The following is a 25,679-nucleotide window of genomic DNA, read 5'->3' as shown; positions in this document are numbered from 1 at the left end:
CTGTTGTGCTTTTTAAGGAATTTTCCCGCACAATATTGCCTAAGTAATTTTTAACGAAGATATTTTTAAGATACCAAATCAGTCTATATGACACAGTCTATATATGTGAAACTTATTCACGGAGACGAGTGATCATACAAAATAGCTACATTTATTGGTTGACAGAAAACAAATATTTACATGAAATATTAAAATACAGATTACATTACTTGATCATTTTGACAATTTCTGGGAACACCCTCAAACTGGGCGTAGTAGTACCTTGGACACAATTATCACCATTATCATTTCTCGGTAGAATCAATAACCTTTTGATAATTGACAATTAAACAGAATGTCTGTATTTCACACATCAAACCGTTACTATACTGCAGGTAAGTAAGTGGTTAACCATGTGAAATAAATTAGACATTTGTTTGTCAATAAAATTGGCATCTATGCAAAAAGAAATGTATGAAAAATTTAATTTAGAGAAAAATCTAAAAGGAAAGGCGGTTATTGATTCGGGAGAAGTATTTCAATAATAGAATATTCAAAAACATCAATATTTAAGAGAACATAAAATAGATGATAAACATATATTTACCCATTTCCAATATGGCTATTAGTGTGGAGTATTAGTTACCAGGAATTTTAAGATGGCTGCCGTGGCTTCAACATTCCAAGGAGCAGGGATCTTCATGAATGTAAAATGTGTATTCATGCATGTCTTCCAGTGTCCCTTCTCAGGGGGGGTCCCTAAGCTTCCCCCTGACTCTCTCTCCCCAGCTCTCCTCCGAGCTTCCTCCTTTTCTCCATCTTTCTAGTTTCTTAAATATCCTCTTCAACAAAAGGATCATAAAATTATACTAAGTTCTTCCCAGAGGGTATGTGTTCCCCCCTCATTGGCCGGCAGACTTAATGGTTAGCTTTCCCGGGAGTCTCGTGATTTTAAGGTAATAGCACCTTCCACCACCAGGTGTCTCACCTATGTTTGGTGTTTTATTTCTTTAAAGTGGTTCTGCACTCAAAATACAACATTTGCCCATTCTGTTGCCTATAGTTAATATATCTCATAATGCCACCTGTTTTTTTTTTTTGATTCACCTACCTTTTGTAATCTTCAGTACTTTATTTCAAACCCCTGCGGCGATGGGCGGTCTCTTGCGGGGATCAGCGTAATTTCCTGTTGGAGATCACAGGAGACAGTGCGGCTAATGCACCCGACATCTCGCGAGATTTCGGGTGCTACAGCCGACATCTCGCGAGATTTCGGGTGCTACAGCCAACATCTCGCGTGATTTTGGTAATTACAGCCGAGATCTCGCGAGATCTCGGCTGTAATTACCAAAATCACGCGAGATGTTGGCTGTAGCACCCGAAATCTCGCGAGATGTCGGCTGTAGCACCCGAAATCTCGCGAGATGTCGGGTGCATTAGCCGCACTGTCTCCTGTGATCTCCAACAGGAAATTACGCTGATCCCCGCAAGAGACCGCCCATCGCCGCAAGAGACCGCCCATCGCCGCAGGGGTTTGAAATAAAGTACTGAAGATTACAAAAGGTAGGTGAATCAAAAAAAAAAAACAGGTGGCATTATGAGATATATTAACTATAGGCAACAGAATGGGCAAATGTTGTATTTTGAGTGCAGAACCACTTTAAGTGAATATTTTTCTAATTCTGTAATATGTGTTCGTTATTTATATGTTCTAACGAATATATTCGAGTGTTCAAGAATTATGGCATAATGTAGAATACGCTTTAACATAAATTTCCAATAATCACTTGCATAAATTGGTGATATATATGCATATCACTGTATATCTGTTAATCTTTAGTCCGTTTAGAAAGGACACAGGTTAGATATATATCAAACAAATCACATACAATTATTATCTATATGGATACATGTATAATTTGGGTATCCAATCAATATTTGTTTATCTAAACATAGGTTAAATTCTTATACAATTCTAATCATGATTTATGTTTTTTATAATACTAATTTGTTGCTAAAACACTTCTACTTATAATCATACTTTCATATATAATTTCTTTGTGACCAAGTTCTTTAGATCATTAGATACTAAAATTATAATCTCAGTTGTGACCTATATATATATAATTTGAATGGCTTAGAAAAATATTTGTTACTGGTATATGAATCTGTCTCCAACATTGTGACACAACACCCCAGATATATGCACCTGTCATTCCACTCTCGGTTTTTATAGCTGTTATCATCCTAGCGTGCGAATCTCTCCTGCCATTGTTTCATGAGAAGCTAGGACAATACTGACTACTTGGCTTATTGATCTCTCACTTTCTGAGACAATGGGATATTTGTTCTGGTCATTCAGGTTTAATGGCTGTTGGTCACAGGTACTCCTGAGTATAGCCCAAACCTTGCCATATATATTTGCATGGCCTTCCTTGGCCATTAAATGAGGTAGATAAGATTTCCTCTGGTGTTTGTGACCAAACATCGCTTTTGTTCAGGCCACACATTTTTCAGTACAGACTTGTAAAATTGGAAAAGATAGCTAATCCCTTTAACATTTAGAAAACCTGTGAGATCTTGTACTTTGCATTTTAAAGTTCTCCAAGAGGTCCTAGTCCAATAATATCAACATTGTAGTTCATCTGTTCCTAAAGCCTAAACAATCTCACCTCTTTGACAGTAAATATGAATGTATTATTATTATTTTTTTCTTAATGAATTCACAACAGTCCCAACACACTTACAACACTTTTTGGACAGGGTCTAATTCACCTACCAGCATGTCTTTGGAGTAGCTGGAGGAAACCCACGCAGGCACAGGGAGAACATGCAAACTCCAGGCAGATGGTATTGTGGTCGGGATTTGAACCAGCAACCCTGGTGCTGCTAGGTGAAGGTGCTAACCACTACACCACTGTGCTGCCACAGCAGCAGGGAGCGTTGCTGAGCTACGCTGTTAGTCTATGGACGCATACAGTCTGGCTTGGGAGCGAGCCTACAGAAGTTCTTCATAGCAAGTGGCCACAGGGCACACACAGAATACAAGCCAAGAGTGCCAGTGGGGGACCCTGGAAGAGGTTTGGGGGCATGCTGCAATACCATTGCGCAGATCAGGTAAGTATTTGTTATAATAGAAAGGCACGAATGCTCTGCTATGTCAAATATCCACGTGAAACTGCCCAAATTAGTGAAAAAAATTTAATAAAAACAAAGAAAAAGAAACTGCTGCAACCACAGATGGGTATACTCTAATCAAATATATATATATATATATATATATATATATATATTTATTATCTCCTCTATCCCACATAACCCAAAAAAAACTTGAACCACTTTAATTCAGAAAAGGATCTTCTATTCCTCTTGACTTACTCCAAATCTTCAATTTTCTTTCTTGGTGTCTCTGATGTCTCTGATACAATTTCCTATTAGAAGGTAGCCACGTTTTGTATTCAATATATATTATCTCCTCTATCCCGCATAACCAAAAAAACTTGAACCACTTTAATTCAAAAAAGTATCTTCTATTCCTCTTGGCTTACTCCAAATCTTCAAATTTCTTTCTTGGTGTCTCTGATGTCTCTGATACAACTTCCTATTAGAAGGTAGCCACGTTTTGTATTCAGTGATTTTTACTGTATGTAGCCATCTTCTCGGGATTATGAAACATGGGATTTGTACTGTGTTAAGAGCAGTGAGCATGACCGCAACTAGCATGCACTGTTATTTTCAAAGTAATTGGGGGGGGGGCGGAGCTCAGGGAGGACATTACCAAGGAGGCTGAAATACAAAGTAAGAAAAGCACCCCCCCCCCCCCACAACCCTGGCTGGTGGTTGTTGGGGTTTACGAGCAGAAGGCAAATCGGAATCTGGAATCCCCCTTTAACAAGGGGCCCTTCTGTGAATGAGTGTGGGTGTAAAAACAACACAAGTCCTTGTTAAAAATTTCACAGTTCTTTAATAGCTAAGGGTCAGGGCCACCCAGTGATGTCTCCTGGTGGTACCACCCCCGTGATTTCACCAACCGGTGCATGATAGATTGGCATCACAGGGCGACAACGCCAGGTTCCGCACCTCTTAGCTATTTAAGAACGGGCAGCCTGCTGATGATGAATTTACTCCGGGGGATTTTTTTTTTTTTTTATCTTTTAACCTCTCACTTACTGGGCATTTAGGCTGGGTTCACACTGCTGCGGCTACGAGAACCGGATGTGATTCGCACTGCAGTGCAAATCACATGCGATCTCTGTGCGATGTGCACCCGCCCCAAACTCGCACAGGACCCTTTTTTTGGTCCGCAGCAGAATCGGATCGCATGGGTGTTTACACCATGCGATCCGATTCCTGTCCGAGTTTGCAGATCGCACTGCGATATGCGAACTGACCTGGGGGTGTCATTAACATTTCACTGACACTCCCAGCAGTTCGCATAGGGCAGTGTGAACTGCCGGCGGGAGGCATGCGATGCGGGAACCCGCCGCGGATTCACAGCGTTCCCGCATCGCTGCAATGTGAACCCAGCCTCAAACCCCCCTCCTGCCCAGACCTGCTTTCAGCACTGTCACACTTTGAATGACAATTGCGCGTGCTCATGCTATACACTACTCAAATGAAATTTTTATCGTTTTTTTTCACACAAATAGAGCTTTCATTTGGTGATATTTAATCACCATTTGGGTTTTTATTTTTTGCTAAAGAAAGACAAATTTTGGGGAAAATTTTTTTTTTAGTTCGTTATAAAATTTTGCAAATGGGAATTTTTTTTTGTCCTTCTTCATTGATATTCACTGATGAGGCTGCACTGATGGCCACCACTGTTGAGCACAGATAAGGCAACACTGAGAGGCACTGATTGGCACTGGTAGATGGTATTGATAGGAAGCACTTATGACGCACTGGTGATTTATAGGCGGCACTGTGGGCACTGGTAGGTGCCATTGAGGGCACTGGTAGGTGACGCTGGCGACACCTCCACAATCGGGACAGATTTCCCTCTCGCAGCCGCCGGTTATCGGCTTTTCCCCCCTTTTCACGCTATCAGAAAAAATAGCCAATTACCCGCTCTGTTTACATCACATGATCAGCTGTCATTTGCTGACAGTTGATCACGTGGTAAGGGTTCGGTATCGGCAGTGGGCCGGCCGCCCCCAGTGACAATGCTGGCACCACAGAGAGGAGGGGGAGATGAGCGGGTCTTCATTCCCCCGCATCGCTGGACCCTGGTACGGGTGAGTGTCCGATTTATTAAAAGTCAGCAGCTGCAATATTTGTAGCTGCAGACTTTTTTTTTTTATTATTATTTTTTTTTTTTTTTTGGAACTCTGTTTTATATTTAGATACACATTTAAAATATTTCAATGTTTTTAGATATAATTCCTAAATTATTTTTTAAATATAGTTATTGATCTCTATAATGCAAGACCATGTAAATGCTGTTAGCAAGAGTGCAGTCAGTAGCGCTTAAGGAACTTCACTAGCTATACACAATAAGATGATTGAATGAAATATGGCATAATCAAATATTTCCAAATATTTGGTATGTGTATTCCAGCTTGAAACTTGGTGTTCTTTATGTTTATCTTTTAGATCAGTGCATCAAGCCAGCATAAAACTCCTACAGTTTTCTTGCGTACTTTTTAATTTTTTCCTTATGCTGTTTTTTTTTTTCTTTTACCATCTATATACAGTATGTAAATCTGTGTAACATACCTTTTTATATGCACAAGAAATTTTATTAGATTTGTGTCGGATAGAAATTAATATACACATTTAGATTCTAAGTATAAATGAATTAATTGTACCCGGCTCTAGAATTAATGTTTTTATTGTGTCTTTGTTAACCAAATTTATTGACATTTAACATTTTTCAGGTTGTTATAGCTGGGTCGTTCTACCCAAATTATTTTACATATGGCCCATCAGATCAAGAGTCCGCTATTCGAGAACTTGGAGGAAAGGATCCAAAGACTACGATTGTGGTATGTAGTGGGGTCAGCACAATGTAGGACTTGACAGAATGAATACAAGTGAAATGAAAAGTCCTTTTAAATGACTTTTTTTGTTTGTTTTAATTATTGGTCTTTAATGCAATGAACAGCTAAAGAACGTTCCACCGTATGGATTTCTTTACCACAAGCAGATGCAGTCTCTTTTCAGACAATGCGGTCAAGTAAAGTCTATTTTGTTTGATGGTTCAAGGTAAGTAGAGGAAACGTTAAGTTAAATTTTTTAGTCTACCATTGTTTGAGTTTTTTTTACTGCTTTTTGTGAAATGGTCTGTTGCTGCTTCGGTTTTTGTAGGCTGTGGTTGCTCCCTAATTCTAGTTTAGTGACTGATTTGTGGACAATTTCCTAGTCAATTACCCAGTGTTTATACCATTGCAACAGCATGATTGTCTGGCCTAAGAGTGGTAACAGTGCTGTTGCTTAAGCCGGGTACACACAGGCCGAATGTCAGGTGACAACAGCTGGTTAAAAAAAAAAGCCATGTTTGACCTGCGCTCTCAGCAAATGGCATAGAGTGCTGAATGGAGTGTTCTGGCTTGAGGTACGTCCCATGTCAGAACGCAACAGCTCAGTGGTGGAGATCGCTGAACTATCCTCGCATGGTTAGTACAGTGGCTCTGACTGCTGGGTTGAACGAAAAAAACTTAGGGTTTACCTGGCTTAAGGCATCTTACTTTTAGGGTGTGTTCAGAACTGCAGAGACAAGGTTCCCCTGTTTGACAGTTAATGTGTATTATGGGGATATGTTTGGAACATGCTCACTTTACGGTGCAGCCTTTATAAACGAAGTGCTAAAATTCAACCAATCAATGCTCAGTTGCAGGTGAAGGACCAGGTGTTGGGTCACACCACTGGTCACACAGATTAAAGTGTTACTAAATGGAGTTCCTTGAATTCCCTTTATCTGGTCTCCCACAGTACACAGAACATGGAATTTCAATAATTTTTGTGATAATAAACTGCTCAATACCCTTTCTCATTGGCAGTGTATAGCAGTCTTGTGACTTCTTTCAATGCCTAGTTGAAGCTTATAAGGAGGAGTTCTCATACTGCACTGGCTGTTTTATCAAGACGCAGGACCCCTGATCCTCTGTCTGGACAGTGCTGATTGGTCCTGTGCTGAGCACATGCTCTCGCCCAAGAGAAAAAAAATATCTCTAGCAATACAAACCAAACTGAGCATGTTAAGCCTGACTCAACTCTATTATCCGGACATATTTTGAAGTCCGTGGAAGGGGAGGAGACTCTGTACATACAGCCTTTTTTCACAATGCAGAGGATTAATCCCTTAAGTTCCACAGTGAGTATAACGAGCATGCTTTACTGCAGACTTGATTTTACTGTTGTGGGATTAGTAACACTTTAACACCACATCTACCCTTTTAGTCACAAGGATACTTTTCAGCACATCCTACACCTAAGTTATTGGGTGCTTGTATTATCTACCAAACTATATTCGGTTATTACTGTAGAGTGGAATACCCTCACTTATAACTATGGCAGAGACCAAGCGAAAGAGCGCAAATTTGAAATAGGTGGAAATCCATACTGTGAAAAGCCTGCACAACACAGTCTCAAAGTGATAACGTATCCCTTGTATTGGTGCAGGAACATCGGTCTCTGCGTCCAATTTTAGCTTTATTTCAGGCATGCAGCGAGAGGCCTATTTGACAAAATCAGACTTTTCTACATCTGGCGCAATTTTTGGATGAATTATGACTTGAATTCGGCCATATTGGTCCAAACCTCAAAAATATACCTCTTTTCTTACTCCCATGCCTCAACTGGAGTTGGACATAGATATCCTGAACCTAGAGGATGCTGAATTGGTAGGGAATGAAGAGTACTTAAAGGCAGTGTTCGAGGAAGCTGAAGAAGATTTATCTCCCTCGCACCATCACCATATTGAAGAGGGAGATTCATGAAATATGTTTGCTAATGTCAAAAATCTAATTGCTTCTGTCTGCACTAGCCTGAGCATTGTATAGATGGACTCTGACAAAGTCCATTTTCTCGAACATATAGAATGTGCAGCCTGTGATGACTGGGTCACTCATGAAAGCAATTTCTACACTTTGCAGTGGCTGACGATTTTGTTTGCGTAATCAAGCTGCACTCCAACTTTCTTTTCGCTAGAACTGAATGGAATGGTCAGTCCCAGCATAGATCATACCTCTGTACTGTGTTTATCTGTTGCCCGCAGATCCCTTGATATTCTGGATTTAATTGTAGCTTTGTACCATGTGACATTCTGCATAGTTTGATGTAGACGGAAACCCTTCCATAGCCACTTCCTGCAGCATCTTTAGCCTAAAACACACACCCTTTTGAAGTCTTTGGGGCTCTGCAAATGCTGTTACTTCCTTCATGGCTTTGGTGGGTGGGATTGAATACATCCTAATTGGCATTCAGTCCTACCCAGTCACACCTACAGGTAGAGTCAACACCTCCAAAGTCCCACCTCACAGATCACAGCATTATAAGATAGGAAATGCTTTCATACACAGCCTGTTCTAAAAGCTATCTCTGCTGCTGCTCGGCAGGATTGAATGGATCACCATTAGAATTCAATCCTGCCCAGGTAAATATGCCAACCCAGTGCGAACAGGGAGAGTCCCACCCCTCAGATCCCACCATTCCCAGAATCCAGCTCTCTATGAAGTCATAAATTTACATATGAAGGAAACCCCTTCAAAATAACTGTGACCGAAGTCACTTTGGGCGCGGTGGCTTGTGGAACCCAGCTTACATTTTGACAGCACTGGAAGCTCCTTGTGCAGCTCTCTTGGCCCCTTTTATGTTTAAGTAACCCTGTTTCTATTTGAGGCACAGGGTGACTGAGAACCCCAGTTGCTTCTGTCTAATCCAACTCACTGTACAACTAGACTGGACTCGGCACTTCCTTTTGACATTGTTGTCCTGAATTCTGTGTGTGTGGTGCTTCAACAAAGTGACTGGGTGGGCTAAGGGACCTTGGAGGGTGCTGGTACCGGACAGAGGAGGTCGCTGCGAACGTTAGAGCGAGAGCAATAATTCTAGCTCTAGACCTCCTCTGTAACTCAAAACATGCAACCAGTAAAACATTTTGAAGCGTCGCCTATGGGGATTTTTAAGTAGCGAAGTTTGGCGCCTTTCCACGAGTGTGTGCAATTTTCAAGGGTGACACCTTGGGTATCTATTTACTTGGCGTAACTTCATCTTTTACATTATGCAAAAACATTAGGCTAACTTTACTGTCTCCCCCCCCCCAACAAAAAATTTGAAGCATTCGAAAAATTGCGCAAATCCAGTGCAAGATAAAAAGTTCACCATTGTATTCTCTAGGGTCTTTGCTAAAAAAAAAACCTTATATAATGTTTTGGGGTTCTATGTAATTTTATAGCAAATGATGGTTTTTACTTGTAGGAGAGAAATGTCAGAATTGGCCTTGGTGCTCCAGAACGCCTGATGGTGCTCCCTGCATGTTGGGCCTCTGTATGTGGCCATGCTGTCTAAAAATCTCACACGTGGTATTGCCGTACTCTGGAGTAATAGCAGAATATGTTTTGGGGTGCAATTTGTGGTATGCATATGCTGTGTGTGAGAAATCACCTGATAATATGACAATTCTGTGAAAAATCTTGATTTCTCTTGTATTCACCAACCGACACGGCTCCTCTCTGTAACAAATGGGTTGTTGGCCTTATCACTAGGAAAATACTAGGCATAGTTGTAATACAACACTCAGAACTCTTGGTTCGGCCCAGGGGGGCGGTCCCTTGGGTAACAACCCTCCCGTCTGCAGTTTTATTTTGCCTAGTGAAGAAGGACCTAGGAACCCTGCGGGCCCATCAGTCCATGCTTGGCTTTTTGCGCAAGAGTAATAATCCTGTGATCTGCTATCAACAGCCGACTGGGTGACAGGCCCTTACCCTTGTAGTCTCCCCAGTCCGGCCATCGAGCATGTGCAGGTCGCAGCTACGGCTCGGCAGGACACGATGAAATCTCAGCTCCAGAGGTGGTCATGAGCTTTTATGCTCCGGGGCATACATATGACCGGGCTACTGATGTCTGCGCCACAGTATGCCGGGCCAGCAGCTACCCTGTACTGATCAGTGAGTAGTTCTGCAATGGAATGTCTCCCAGCTCTTCAGGACTGGTAAGTACAGCTCTCCCTGCCCGTTAGGCATTCCCTGGGAGGTCGATTCGGGGGTCCCTCACCTTCCCCTCTTCTCTGTCCCTATCCCCCCCCCCCCCCCGGAATGCTGCATGTGGCTGCTGAGCAATGTATGCGTGCATATACAGGGGGATCTCTGTGGGCTCTCACCTGAGATGGGGGGGGGGGGGGGGGTGCTGACTGGCTGGGGGTGTCCTTGGTCCTGTGTGTTATGCTCCCCAAAGGGGCCTGTGAGGGTCTGGTGTGGTCTGGTGCGGCACTGTGTCTCTGGTGCGGCACTGTGTCTCTGCTATCTTTTGTTTCTGTACCTCATGAAGCTGCTGGCGGCCATTTTAGGTGTGGGCTAGGGCAGCAGGCCTTCCTGGGCTTCAGCGAGTATTTTCCAAGTCATCTCCTATCCAGGACACTGGCGGACATTTTCTGGAAGCCTGATCACATTCTCAGTGTTCTAGCAGCAGCATGGCTCATGTGCTCTCACAGCCATTTCCCCTGTGTTTACTGTCTGTGTACTGGACGCTGGGCAGCCATTTTATTAAAGCCTGAGCACACTTCTAGAACGTTTTAGCGCTCATTCTGGCAGCTGTCACCGACACAGCTCTTGTTTCCTCTGCACTTGGGAGCACTCAGGGACTACAGACACTACTTGTGGACAGCGCAGAATTCCTCGGGGTGGCGAGTCCGGCGGGAAAGAGCCCCTCAGTCAGCGGCAGCAGGGAGGGTGGGACCGTCACTGTCCCAAGTCCCCTTCGGATGGCAGACAGGGTAGGGTCAGCATGGCTTCAGAAACTGGTGTTTCTGCCCCCGAATCCAGGCAATTGCAACCGGTCACCTGCGGACTGCGCAGTGCTCATGGACACCCTGTCGGCAGTCCTTAAAGCGGTAGTAAACCCGCACATTTATTTTTTATTTTTTTAAACCTGCAAAGCAAAAGGCATAATGAGCTAGTATGCACCGCATACTAGCTCATTATGAAATACTTACCTTAGAACGAGGCCCGACATCTGGCCCGATCCACGTCAGCATGTCAGCTCCCTCGGCGTTTCTTCCGGGTATCGTGGCTCCGTCGCTGTGAGTGGCCGGAGCCGCGATATCGTCACTCCTGCGCATGCGCGCGGGAGATTTCAGTCCGGCCTCTCGGCCGCTGCCGGATTTTGACGGCGAGAAACCCCTTGTGTGCATGCGCCGCTGCAGTCAGCGGCGCATACCGAGGGGAATATCTCCTAAACCGTACAGGTTTAGGAGATATTTTTTTTACCTACAGGTAAGCCTTATTATAGGCTTTCCTGTAGGTAAAAGTTAAAAATGTGGGTATACAACCACTTTAATTCGTTAGTTGCCAAGATGGAGGTGGTGCGTGGGAGGAAAGGTGCACTTAAGTGATACCCTGAAGATTCAGGAGCCAGCAGATGCCTCTGCTGATGTACCGGTCCCTTTTGGGTCCCGCAAGCCAGCACGATCACCTAAGGTGTTCCCGTATCTGCCTTATTTTGACAAGTTCATTTACAAGGAATGGGGTCACCCGCAACGGACCTCTTGTGTCCCCAAGTACATGGTGGTGCGTTTATCCCTTTTGAGGAAAGCCTTCTCAAAAAATGGTCGGCTCCTCCTGTCGTGTACCCCCCAGTATCCAGGTTAAAGTAACCACAATCCCGGTTGAGGGGACTCCTGCATTCAAGGATCCCACGGACAGGAAGGCCGAGGCAGTGGCTCATTCCTTGTTTACGGTTGTGGGATCAGCTGAGCGACCTGTACTGTCATCTGCACTTGTGTCGCAGACACTGACTGAGTGGGCAAAACGTTTGCACTCGCAAATTGGGAGAGTAACAGGCTTCCCCTGTCTGCTTTGAACTAATAGACCAACTAGTGCACGGCCTTAAGTACGTCTGTGACGCGGCCCTGGATACTTTCCCTCTGCTATCCAGGGCTTCAGTGTCAGCTATGGCGCCTAATTTGGCTTAATGCTGGTCTGCTGACCAGGCATCCAAAAAAGCCCTGACAGATCTTCCCTTCCTTGGCGACCGGCTCTTTGGAGTCTCATTGGATGACATTCTTAAAAATGCCACCGGTGGCAAAAGTACCTAACTCCCACAAGCCATGAAGGCTAAGGAGCCACGCCTTAGGCAAGGGCCCTTGTTTTCCGCTCACAAGCGGCTTTTTCGTCCGCCCGGAGATTCGACAAAATGTCCCCAGCCCAACAGGACACCCACGGACGGTCAAAAACGTCCCTGGAACAGCAAGTCTCCAAACAAAAGTGCTACCGCTTAAAGGTTTGCCCCCACCCATGTCTCGGGTGGGGGGTCGCCTTTGGGAGATTGCAGCCCAGTCCAGCCCCTCCTGGTTATCTGACCAATGGGTCTGCGATCTGGACCTAAAAGCCCTCAATCACTTTGGAAAAGTGCAGAGGTTCAGAATGGAATCAGTTCGTTCAGTAGTCGCTGCACTCCATCAAGGCGACTCCCTGGCGTCCTTGGGCATCCAGGATGTTTATACTCGTATGCCTTTGGCATCAAAAATTTCTGCTGTTTGCAGTCAGGGAAGCCCACTACCAGTTTGTGGCTCTTCCCTTTGGTCTGCCTTCAGCTCCCTGTGTCTTTACCAAGGTATTGGCTCCAGTTCTGGCGTTTCTAGGGCAACGTTGGATCGCAGTCATGGGATACCTAGACGATCTCCTCCTGAGGGCATCTTCCACCTCAGAATTAGATGGGGCAATCACCATGCAGACCCTGCAAGAATTTGAGTGGCTGTTGAACCTAAAAAAGTCAGTGCTGGTGCCCACCCAGCGTCTGGAATACCTAGGCTAGAGTGTTTCTCCCTTCAGACAAATTTCAGACTCAGATCCGTGGTAAAACTGATGAACCGCAAGTGGTAGTCACTCTGCTTTTGTATGCGAGTACTGGGACTCATGGTAGCCTCCTTCGAGGCAGTACCTTCTGCCCAGTTCCACAGCAGAGTCTTGCAGAAGGAGATTTTGACAAAATGGGACAAATCTCAGTTGTCCCTAGATCGACAGATCCAGGTGAGCCAGTCAGTCAGAGACTCACTGATCTGGTAGTTGAGGTCCCCGGTGATTCAGTCCGGAAAATCGTTCCTCCCTCTGAAATCGCCGGTGATCACAACGGACTCCAGTCTATCCGGCCTGGGTGGAGTGATGGGGGTTCAGTCAACTCAGGGCCTCTGGTCGACGGAAGAATCCAAGTTGCCGATCAATCTGCTCGAATTGAGAGCGATCAGGCTATGCCTCTCCACATGGTCGATGAGACTGCAAGGGCGTCCTATCAGGATCCAGTCAGACAATGCCGTGGCATACGTAAATCACCAAGGGGGAACAAGAAGCTTAGCCACTGCACGGGAGGTCGCTCACATACTTTGGTGAGCAGAGCGACACGTACCGGCCCTGTCGGCCATTTAAATCCCAGGAATGGAGAACTGGCAGGCGGACTATCTGAATTGACAGATGCTTGACCCAGGAGAATGGGCATTGCATCCAGAGACATTCAGGTTACTGTAGCTGAGGTGTGGGCACACCAGACATGGATCTGCTGGCCTCCTGTCTCAATCGGAAGGTGCCAATATTTGTGTCCAGGGCAAGAGATCCGTGGGCCGACACGTCAGATGCGCTGGTGGCTCAGAGGGGTCAGTACCAGCTTATCTTCGCCTTTCCTCCACTGAAACTGTTACCACGTCTGCTTTGCAGAGTGGAAGCCGAGGGGGTCGCAGTGATACTGTTTGCCCCAGATTGGCCTCAGCGTCCTTGGTACACAGACCTGGTGCGTCTGGTGGCAGACGCTCTCTGGCGACTGCCGCTGCGAGAAGACCTTTTGTCTCAAGGGCCGATTCTCCATCCTACTTTACCATCGCTGGCTTTAACGGCATGGCTTTTGAGAGCCAGGTGTTGAGGAACCAGGGTCTGTCGGACTCGGTGATCCCAACTATGTTGAGAGCACGGAAATCATCTTCTCGGAAGATATACCATCATACCTGGAAGGCCTACATCTTCATGTGTGAGAAGAAAGGATGACATCTGCGCTCCTTTTCCATATCCAGGATCCTGCTGTTTCTTCAGCAAGGAGTAGACCAGAAATTGCCATTAAGCACCATTAAAGGGCAAATTTCAGCCTTAGCTGTCTTTTTTCAGTGACCCCTGGCATCTCACTCCTTAGTGAGTACCTTCGTTCAGAGGGTACGACATGTAGTCCCTCTGGTGTGTCCACCGTTGCCCCCTTGGGATCTGAACCTGGTGTTGTCGGCTCTTCAAAAACTGCCATTTGAAAATATCAGGGAGATTCCTGTGTTGACTCTTTCCCAAAATGTGGTCTTCCTAGTGGCCATCACATTGGCCAGGAGGGTTTTCGGAAGTGGCGGCCTTGTCTTGCAAGTCGCCCTGTCTGGTTATCCACAAGGATAAGGTGGTGTTACGTCCACAATGGTCTTTTCTACCGAAAGTGGTATCGGTTTTTCATATCAATGAGGACATTCTGTTGCCATCTGTGTTCTGAGCCGAAGCACCCTAAGGAAGTGGCCCTTAACGCTCTGGACGTGGTTCGGGCTCTTAAGGTGTATTTGTCTGCCACGGCTCCCTTTCGGAAGTCAGACTCGCTGCTTGTTTTGGCCGCAATATTTTGCAGGCGGCCGTGTAGTTGCCATTGAATATGAAATATATATTTTCTGTTTTTTCACTAAAAACGCAGTACTGTTAATGCACTGTTGCATTACTTCCGCCGTTTAGTGCGGTCTTGGGTGATCACTCCTGTTGAGGATACCCTGTTTTTTGTGGTGCTTTTTCCACGCACTGCTCTTTTTTTGTGGATAAAGTTTCACTAGTTCCCACTTGCCACGGTGAATGAAGTTTTGTGCTTTTTTTTCCCACCCCTCGTTTGGCACTGCTTGGGGACATCCCATTTGTTACAGAGAGGAGCTGTGTCCATTGTGAATATAAGAGAAAATAGGATTTTTTGTACTCACCGTAAAATCCTTTTCTCTGTAATTCACCGACCGACACAGCACCCGCCCCTCCTTTTTATCTTTACGTTATACTGCTTGTTGACGTACTGAGGTCTGTCTGGCAGACTGGAGGGTTGTAGCCCAAGGGACTGTCCCCCTGGGCGAAACTAAGAGTTCCGAGTGTTGTTACAACTATGCCTAGTATTCTTTTAGTGATAAGGCTAACAACCCATTTGTTACAGAGAGGAGCTGTGTCCGTTGGTGAATTACAGAGAAAAGGATTTTACGGTGAGTACAAAAAAAATCCTATTTTTCCTACAGCTTGTCTACGCTAAACTGAATGGTACCTGGACACAGTTTTTCCTTTGCCAGAGCCTGCAAAATGCTATCCTGCGCAATGATATATTGCCGTGCAGACTGCTAGGGTGGTAAATGGGTCCAGGGCAGTGTTCCTCAGCTGAGTGGTCAAGACTTTGAAGGCCCATCAAGGGCACATTTTAAGGCTCAAATGTGCCCTTGAAACCACAAAAAAAATTTGCTTTTTTGCAACTTCTTGATCTTTTATCGCAAGGAGTGACCGTTCTGATTTTCAGTCCTGTTTTACTGAAGGGCTGCAAGACTACTTCGTTTTCCCATTATTAAAAAAAAAAAAAAAAAAGCTGCAGCCAACTTTTAATAATTGGACACTTCCCTGTCCCAGGGTCCAGCGATACAGGGGTGATCGAAACCCCGCTCGTCACCCCCTCCGTTCTGTGGCTCCGACATTGTAACGGTGGGTGCCAGGCTTTGGCCGCTTGCCGTGATTGGCCGTGCAATCATCTGGGACCTGTCGCATGTTCCAGATGATTGACAGGAGGAGGGGGCAGAGCTGAGCCCTTCCTGCGCCGAGGTCATGTCAAGAGCCCAGGCACTGAAGGAGACTACAAGGCACCATTTTAAAGTGCATGTAAACCCGATTAATGAAATTTGAGCTGGGCACATACAGTATCTCACACAAGTGAGTACACCCCCCACGTTTTTTGTTAATATTTTATTATATCTTTTCATGTGACAACTCTGAAGAAATGACACTTTGCTACAATGGAATGTAGTGAGTGTACAGCTTGTATGTAAAATTGCTGTCCTCGCAAAATAACCCAACACACAGCCATTAATGTCTAAACCGCTGACAACAAAAGTGAGTACACCCCTAAGGGAATAATGTTCCATTTGGGCCCAATTAGCCATTTTCTCTCCCCGGTGTCATTTGACTTGTTAGTATTACAAGGTATTAAGTGTGAATAGGGAGCAGGTTAGTACAATTTGATGTTATTGCTCACTCTTACTGGTCACTGTAAGGTCAACATGGCACATCATGGCAAAAAACTCTGAGGACCTGAAAAAAAGAATTGATGTTCTACATTAGGTTTCTCCAAACTATGGCCCTCCAGTTGTTGAGGAACTACAATTCTCATCATGCCTAGTCATGTCTATGAACGTCAGAGTTTTACAATGCCTCATTGGACGTGTAGTTTGCATCAGCTGGAGGGCCGTAGTTTGGAGAGCCCTGCTCTACATAAAGATGGCCTAGTCTATAAAGAAAAAAAGGCCAAGACCCTGAAACTGAACTGCAGCACGGTGGCCAAGACCATACAGTGATTTACCAAGACAGGTTCCACTCAGAACAGGCCTCACCATGGACGATCAACGAAGTTGAGTGCACACGCTTGGCGTCATATCCAGAGGTTGTCTTTGGGAAATAGACGTATGAGTGCTGCCAGCCTTGCTGCAAAGGTTGAGGCAGTCAGTATTTTGGTGCTCAGACCATACGCCACACACTACATCAAATTGGTCTGCATGGCTGTCGCCCCAAAAGGAAGCCTCTTCTAAAGATGATGCACAAGAAAGCCTGCAACCAGTTTACTGTCCTGTGGTCTGATGAGTTCAAGATCAACTCATTTGGTTCAGATGGTGTCAGGCGTGTGTGGGGGCAGCCAGGTGAGGAGTACAAAGACAAGTGTGTCTCGCAGTCAAGCATGGTGGTGGGACTGTCATGTTCTGGGGCTGCATGTGTGCTGCCGGCACTGGGGAGCTACAGTTCATTGAGGGAACCATGAATGCAAACATGTACTGTGACATACTGAAGCAGAGCATGATCACCTCCCTTCGGCGACTGGGCCGTAGGGCAGTTTTCCAACATAACGACCCCAAACACTCCTCCAGGATGACCTCTGCCTTGCAAAAGAAGCTGAGGGTAAAGGTGATTGGCAAGCATGTCTCCAGACCTAAACCCTATTGAGCATCTGTGGGGCATCCTCAAACAGAAGGTGGAAGCTCTGGTGAACTCCATGCCCAAGAGGGTTAAGGCAGTGCCGAAAAATAATGGCCACATAAAATATTGAAACTTTGGGTCCAAATTGGACATTTTTCACTTAGGGGGGTGTACTCGCTTTTGTTGTAGCAAAGTGTAATTTCTTCAGTGTTGTCATATGAAAAGATATAATAAAATATTTACAAAAATGTGGGGGGTGTACTCATTTTTTACGACATACTGTATATTTACAGTGTTTTCTTCTCTCTTCAAAGCACTATGTCCCATAGCTGTCTCCTGCTCCGTTCTTCTATCAGCCTGATGGCTCCTGACAAGTTCTTTGTTGCATATAATAAAAGCAGCCAGAGTTTTTTGTTTGTTGGGGGGATGCTATAAATAGATTGGCAGAGCCCTAAACTACTCAACAATCAGCTCTGAATGTCTCTACCTATGAGGAGAGGGGAATGTGTACTTTGCTCCAATCAGCTGTCTTGGCTGTATGCCCAGGCTTCACTGCAGTGTTGAACAGCAAGAGAAAATCTCCTAACACAAGCTTAACTTTCTAAACTGATGCGCTGACTCCGCCCCATGTAGCCTGTATGCTCAGAAAAGAACAGCTGCAGTTAGCGCAGTGATCGGAGTGGGTGCGTCAATGGAGCTCCCGGCTCTGCCCCCTCTATACTGGCTTGGGAATACAGAGGGGCAGGGCCAGAAACTCCGCTGACGTGCCAAATCCTATCACTGCTCTAACTACGTGAATATGTGCCAGAAGTGGTAGTAACGGCGCTCACCTACTATCAATTGCACCTACTGCAGGCTCACCTGCTATTAATTTACATTTTGTTTTTGTGTGAAAAAAATATATAAAAGGTGTAACTGAAAAGTGCCTACGTGACAATATCTCTCAAAAAATGTCTCACATAAAATGATATACAAAAATGAAAAGAAACCAATGTTGTATGAGAAACATCAAGTGGATATTCTACATTTAAGTGAATTTAACATTTATATGTGAAGTAAGTTTTTTTCACAAATTTTTTTCTATGCATATGGCTAGGGATTTATATATGTAGAATATCCACTTGATGTTTCTCATACAACATTGGTTTCTTTTCATTTTTGTATATCATTTTATGTGAGACATTTTTTGAGAGATATTGTCACGTAGGCACTTTTCAGTTACACCTTTTATATATTTTTTTTCACACAAAAACAAAATGTAAATTAATAGCAGGTGAGCCTGCAGTAGGTGCAATTAATAGTAGGTGAGCGCCGTTACTACCATTTCTGGCACATATTCACGTCTTTTCACCTTCCGGATGAATTTATATGGTAGTGGCAGCCCCCTTTTTCTTAATTTTAGGGTTCTAATTTTGTTTTTGGGTTGTTCACATATAGTATTTTAATTTTATTTCACACTTAGGGTCCATAGCGCACCTACCCCCTCTTTTTTTTCTTATCACTGCTCTAACTACAGCCGCTCTGTTCTGAGTGGAGCACCCGCCCCTGCCCCCTCTGCTATCTAGTGCGACAATGCAGCCTCCTGTGTCCTCTGTGCAGTGCACTCTGCAAAGCTGTCATCAGGGCCCCAATTTAAAGGTAATCTCATGCAGTATATCCACAGTCTCTGATCTCATGCAGTATATCCACTAGGGATGCGCATCTTCACTGGGCTCACGATTCGATTACGATTATCTCTTCAACGATTCGATTCCGCGATGCATCACGATTGCCGACAAACTCCCACTTCCGCTTGGTCCGCCAAGTGTCTTTTTAAACAAACTGAAAAATACTGAACCTCCCCCATTAAACGCAGCCACTTGTGCCCGTCAAACGCAGCCACTTGTGCCCGGCTGCGTGAGGTGTAAGAGTACAAACCCATTTGTACTCGCTGTTAAATTACATGATGTGCCCCGCTGTATTTATTAAAAAAAAGTATGTGCTTTTTTTTTTAAAAAGTCACTCTAACGCATGTATTACTCCATCCACACATAGTATAATTATATATACATACATATATATGTACACAGAGTGGGAGGAGCCGCAGTGCAGAGGGCTGGACAGGCGGAGTTCCGATATGAGCCGAGAGCCAGGGGGAACATACTTAGACGTGGAAACCATTCTCGGCACAACACTGGCCTGCCTCTCGCTCCCGCCTCTCTCGAGTCCTGGCGTCAGCGGGAAATTCTCAGCCCCGCCCGCTGACTATAGTTATATCATAAGAGGCGGGTGGGGCTAAGAATTCCCCGCTGACGTCAGGATTCGAGAGGCAAGAGAGGAGGGAGGCGATAGGTGGGTTGGGCTCGGCATGGCACATTATCGGGATGTATTTACTGTGAATTTTGGGAATCAAGTGACACATTTTTTTTTAAAAGCATATACAGCGGGGCACATCATTAACTGTAAGTCATAAAAAGAAGGGAAAGGGACAAAAAATGGGCAATGGGACTTTATATGAAACAAATTACTTAGGGTAAATTAATTCAATCAATAGAATATATTAAATTACTAATTTATTGGAAACACATCAAGAGGTAGTACAGTGGGTATATTGATAATCAGATATATGATATACAGAGTTAAATAATATAATAAGTATAATAATCGCATAGTCCAATAAAATTCATGATACAATGGTAATAATGAACATGACATAGTAAACGGTAAACCGACAGTACATTCCAGAGTGTGTATATAGTAATAACCAATAAACTGAATTGATTGAAATAAATCAAACCCATAATAGAATCATGGCCGCTGGGGCATGGCATCCATTGGTGAAGAGCTCGACGCGTTTCGTGGATTGTCTCCACTCAACAGGAGCAGCTGTATATTGGAACACCTGTGATAAATCATATGTTACAATAATAATCAATGGTAATTGATTATATACATAGGCAAAGAGGGGGAGCATAACATGGATGCCATGCCCCAGCGGCCATGATTCTATTATGGGTTTGATTTATTTCAATCATCAATTCAGTTTATTGGTTATTACTATATACACACTCTGGAATGTACTGTCGCTTTACTGTTTACTATGTCATGTTCATTATTACCATTGTATCATGAATTTTATTGGACTATGCGATTATTATACTTATATTATTTAACTCTATATCATATATCTGATTATTATCAATATACCTACTGTACTACCTCTTGATGTGTTTCCAATAAATTAGTAATTTAATATATTCTATTGATTGAATTAATTTACCCTAAGTAATTTGTTTCATATAAAGTCCCATTGCCCATTTTTTGTCCCTTTCCCTTCTTTTTATCAAATATTGGGGATGGAGTCCTGTGTACTGGATGGTCACGGCTCATATAAAGTCCCACTTGTTCTTGCTTTTATTTTTATTAACTGTAAGTCGCCATTTATTAAAAAAGTCATAAAAGTATGCTTGGAGTCCTTTACTGGGAGGGGCGGGGCAAGTTTATATGACGTCACCCGCAATCGATTATCGGGTCCGTATGCATCGATGCCGAATCGGGGATACCCGAATCCCAATGCAGCGATTAATTTCAGCACCCTTAATATCCACAGTCTCTGATCTCATGCAGTATATCCAGTCTCTGATCTCATGCAGTATATCCACAGTCTCTCTGATCTCATGCAGTATGTCCACGGTCTCTCTGATCTCATGCAGTATGTCCACGGTCTCTCTGATCTCATGCAGTATGTCCACGGTCTCTCTGATCTCATGCAGTATGTCCACGGTCTCTCTGATCTCATGCAGTATGTCCACGGTCTCTCTGATCTCATGCAGTATGTCCACGGTCTCTCTGATCTCATGCAGTATGTCCACGGTCTCTCTGATCTCATGCAGTATGTCCACGGTCTCTCTGATCTCATGCAGTATGTCCACGGTCTCTCTGATCTCATGCAGTATGTCCACGGTCTCTCTGATCTCATGCAGTATGTCCACGGTCTCTCTGATCTCATGCAGTATGTCCACGGTCTCTCTGATCTCATGCAGTATGTCCACGGTCTCTCTGATCTCATGCAGTATGTCCACGGTCTCTCTGATCTCATGCAGTATGTCCACGGTCTCTCTGATCTCATGCAGTATGTCCACGGTCTCTCTGATCTCATGCAGTATGTCCACGGTCTCTCTGATCTCATGCAGTATGTCCACGGTCTCTCTGATCTCATGCAGTATGTCCACGGTCTCTCTGATCTCATGCAGTATGTCCACGGTCTCTCTGATCTCATGCAGTATGTCCACGGTCTCTCTGATCTCATGCAGTATGTCCACGGTCTCTCTGATCTCATGCAGTATGTCCACGGTCTCTCTGATCTCATGCAGTATGTCCACGGTCTCTCTGATCTCATGCAGTATATCCACAGTGTCTCTGATCTCATGCAGTATATCCACAGTGTCTCTGATCTCATGCAGTATATCCACAGTGTCTCTGATCTCATGCAGTATATCCACAGTGTCTCTGATCTCATGCAGTATATCCACAGTGTCTCTGATCTCATGCAGTATATCCACAGTGTCTCTGATCTCATGCAGTATATCCACAGTGTCTCTGATCTCATGCAGTATATCCACAGTGTCTCTGATCTCATGCAGTATATCCACAGTGTCTCTGATCTCTTGCAGTATATCCACATTGTCTCTGATAATCGTGTGCAGTATATCCACAGTGTCTCTGATCATCTTGTGCAGTATATCCACAGTGTCTCTGATCATCTTGTGCAGTATATCCACAGTGTCTCTGATAATCTTGTGCAGTATAGCCACAGTGTCTCTGATAATCGTGTGTATTATATCCACAGTGTCTCTGATAATCGTGTGCAGTATATCCAGTGTGTCTCTGATAATCGTGCAGTATATCAACAGTGTCTCTGATAATCTTGTGTAGTATATCCACAGTGTCTCTGATAATCTTGTGCAGTATATCCAGTGTCTCTGATCATCTTGTGCAGTATATCCACAGTGTCTCTGATAATCTTGTGCAGTATATCCACAGTGTCTCTGATAATCTTGTGCAGTATATCCACAGTGTCTCTGATAATCTTATGCAAATGTGTGCTAACTAAACCCCTGTTTTTAACAGACTCTTAGACAGGTTAATTTGGTCGTTTGGCAGACTGGTTGGCGAGTTGAGCTATGGAATGTTCTGTTTTTGTCTTTAATGCGTTTGCCCTATGATGTTCTCCTCACTGTGAGGACCAGTTATAGGTGGGGGCAGGGGCTTTTTTTGTGAATTTTTTTCATGACCAGTGTGAGGCCTCAGGAGTTTGTGTTTGAGACCGCTCGAGAGTATGTCCCATTTTTCCTCTGTAATAGGTCATGCATATAAAAAGTTGCCTTGAGCTAAACTTTGGCATAGATGTTCCAGGAAAAATATTAGAACTTTAGGATGGGCAGAGGCTTTGGACATGCTGTTGTAACTACAGTACCCATTTTAATTTTTGTCAAAGTGGTATGTTGTAAATTGTCTTCCATTAATTTCCTTTTTGTTTCTTAGAGCATTTGTGGAGTTCTCTCGCAATCCCACAGACCGGTTTAAGACTCTCTCTGCAGTTAATCTAGCGGTTAAGATGGCAACGATGAAAGTTCCTCTTGCATTGAATGTCCATTCTGCCGAGGTCATTGAGAAAAGTTCTAAAGAAGTCACTGATTTAAAATCAACCAGGTAATGTATATTGGACATGCTTCTAAGAAGTTTGGTCTCTTAACCACTTCCCAACGTCCTGATATAGGTGTACACTTCACAGCCAGTGTCATTAGCACCGTGACGGTGTATATTTTTAGTATTTTTCACTTTATTAGTGTCACTGGTTCCCACAAAGTGTAAGTGTCAGATTGCCCACCATGCTATCACAGTCCTGCTATAAGTCGCTCATAACCGCCATTACTGACATAAAAGTAATTCAAATTTACAGTATATTTATACCATGTGTCTGCAAACTATGGCCCTCCAGTTGTTCAGGAACTAAAATTCCCATCATGCTTAGTCATGTCTGTGAATGTTAGTTTTACAATGCCTCATGGGATGTGTAGTTTTGCAACAGCTGCAGGGCCGTAGTTTGAGGATCCCTGATTTGTATAGCATAGTTTGGTTTGTGTGAAAGTTATTACAATCTATATACGCTTATTGGGATTTTTTTTTCCATAAACATGTAGCAGAATACATATTGGCCTAAATTTATAAATTAAAAAAAAAAATTTTTTTATTGGATTTGTTTAGGAACTGGAAGTAAAAAGATATTATTCCCAAAATCTTCATTTTTTTTTTTTTTTTTTTAGTTTACAGCGCAAAAAATTAAAACCACAGTGGTGATCAAATGCCACCCAAAGAAAACAATTTGTTTAAAAAAAAATTGTTTGGGTACAATGTTTCATGACCACACAATTGTCAGTTAAAATAACACAGTGCCAAAAAGCAAAATATGAACTGGTTGGGGGGGCGGACAAATCTTCCGGAGGGCAATTGGTTAAATACAAAACCCGATGGCCACGATAAAAAAAAGGAAATATAAAGCGTATTTTACACACTGGGCATATACTTTTGTCTCTCCAATTCCAGTATCACTTTAAATATTTACTTTTTTTTTTTGGATATATTAATTTCAAGATTTGTTGTGGACTTTCACAAGCAGACAGTAGAACCACTTCATGTTTCCCAGGCCTTTAAAGAACTGTCAGATACTATTGAAGGGCTTGTTTTATCCATCAGTGTTACTGAGGTAAGTGCTCCAGTATAAAGAATTTCAACCTATTTATTTCAGCCCCGATTTTTTTTTTTTTTCTTTTTCTTTTGCCTCAATTGTACATTTTTTCTCCACAGGTAGTTGAAGTCGGCCATTTCTGGGGCTATCGTATTGACGATCGAAACTCTGATGTGCTTGGAGTCCTAGCTGCAGATATTAACCAGCAGGAGCTGTTGCCTTTGTCTACACGTCCTCATCCAGATATGATTTGTTTGGCACCATTTAAAAATTATGACAATCCACAGTACTACAGAGCCCAGATATTGTACATATCTGGAAAAGAGGCCGTGGTATGTTCCATACAGATAAATCTGAATGATGTTGTGTGTCAATTATGATGAAAAAAATCTCTATTATTAGTGTAGTATAGATATTTCGTTTATTTTTTATTTTGTTAAAGGACACAGGATTTAGTTATTCAGAGACCATTGAAACGTAGTGTCACCTATAAAAAGGATTTGGATAAAAGGGTATAAAGGTATAAAAAGGGTAGCCCACTTAACAATGAGATATGTTGATGTAATAGAAGGATCTAAGTGTACAGCTAGTCAATCTGCAATGCCTCATAGGTGATCAAAATCTTTCTCCTATGTAGACAGCTGTTTTTGGAGCCATAAACCTAGTGTTTAACACATGCCCCCACTTATCCCCCCAAGTTTTTTTTCAAACTTTAGCTTTAAAGCCTTTCCTCCCCTTTAGTGTAAAAATGGCAATGATATATAATGAATTGCAAATAAACAATTACCTAGGTCAACACTGCCTTTCCTTCTTATGGATCCCTTTTCAGGCTACCTCTGCGCAGCCATTCTCTGCTCTAGCTTTGCCATTTTTTTTTTATTGTTGTCCTGCATATACATGCAATGGAATGCATGACATCAATTACCTTGTGTCGCATATGACATTATACTAGTCCTTTTTTTTATAAAGATTTCCCCCAAGATCATGGGGAGAAAGGTGCTTTTTTTTTTTTATATTTTTTTTTTTTTTCGTTTTTTTTTTTTGTTTTAAACAGTACAGATGTATCAGCACAAATAGTAGATACATAAACAGCAATAAGATGGTAAGAAAGTAAAACGTCAATATTGCTATATATTTATAATCTGTTCAACATCATACGTAACCTGATAGTTCTATATCCACTTAGACCAAAGCCATTTTGTAAAATGGCTGAGTATGAGAGAACGCTTTCTAGATGGTGGCTGCAGTCACAAATCATTGAGAGCTTATTGAAATGCTCTTAACAACCCTCAAGATCTTTTGCTCTTTCAGGGTGAAACTTCTATTCTACCTCTGAATGACTGAATATACGTCCCATACTAAATAGAATAACCAGAAAACCCAATTGAGGCACATTCTAAGTACTCACTGGTATCTCCTTAAAGAGGGATTCCACCTAAAAAAAAATATTAAAAGCCAGCAGCTATAAATACTACAGCTGCTGACTTTTAATAAATGGACACTCACCTGTCCCGGGGTCCAGCGATGCCGGCAGCCGAGGCCGATCGATTGCTTGGCTCTCGGCTGCTGCCGCCACCATTCTAGGTGAGGGAATCAGGAAGTGAAGCGAATCG

General features: G+C 43.4%; 1 protein-coding gene across 3 annotated transcripts in view; it reads left to right on the top strand.

The window, feature by feature from the left end:
- The window catches only part of TDRD9 (tudor domain containing 9), a 391,054-nt gene that overhangs the window by 267,460 nt on the left and 97,915 nt on the right, over positions 1 to 25,679 (top strand). For all 3 annotated transcript variants that reach the window (XR_013270091.1, XM_077467571.1, XM_077467570.1), the window contains exons 22-26: positions 5,856 to 5,963; positions 6,083 to 6,183; positions 22,863 to 23,030; positions 23,973 to 24,084; positions 24,186 to 24,398. Coding sequence is in view for 2 of the 3 variants with exons in the window: in XM_077467571.1 (XP_077323697.1) it covers positions 5,856 to 5,963; positions 6,083 to 6,183; positions 22,863 to 23,030; positions 23,973 to 24,084; positions 24,186 to 24,398 (702 nt within the window). In the remaining variant the exon portion in view is untranslated. The remainder of the gene's footprint in view (positions 1 to 5,855; positions 5,964 to 6,082; positions 6,184 to 22,862; positions 23,031 to 23,972; positions 24,085 to 24,185; positions 24,399 to 25,679) is intronic.

Source organism: Lithobates pipiens, unplaced genomic scaffold (assembly GCF_037356315.1).
Source record: "Lithobates pipiens isolate NorthernLeopardFrog02 unplaced genomic scaffold, aLitPip1_a1.2 Scaffold_57, whole genome shotgun sequence".
Taxonomy (NCBI): domain Eukaryota; kingdom Metazoa; phylum Chordata; class Amphibia; order Anura; family Ranidae; genus Lithobates; species Lithobates pipiens.
Note: the sequence above shows the minus strand (reverse complement) of the source record. Positions and strands in the feature narration are given on the sequence as shown.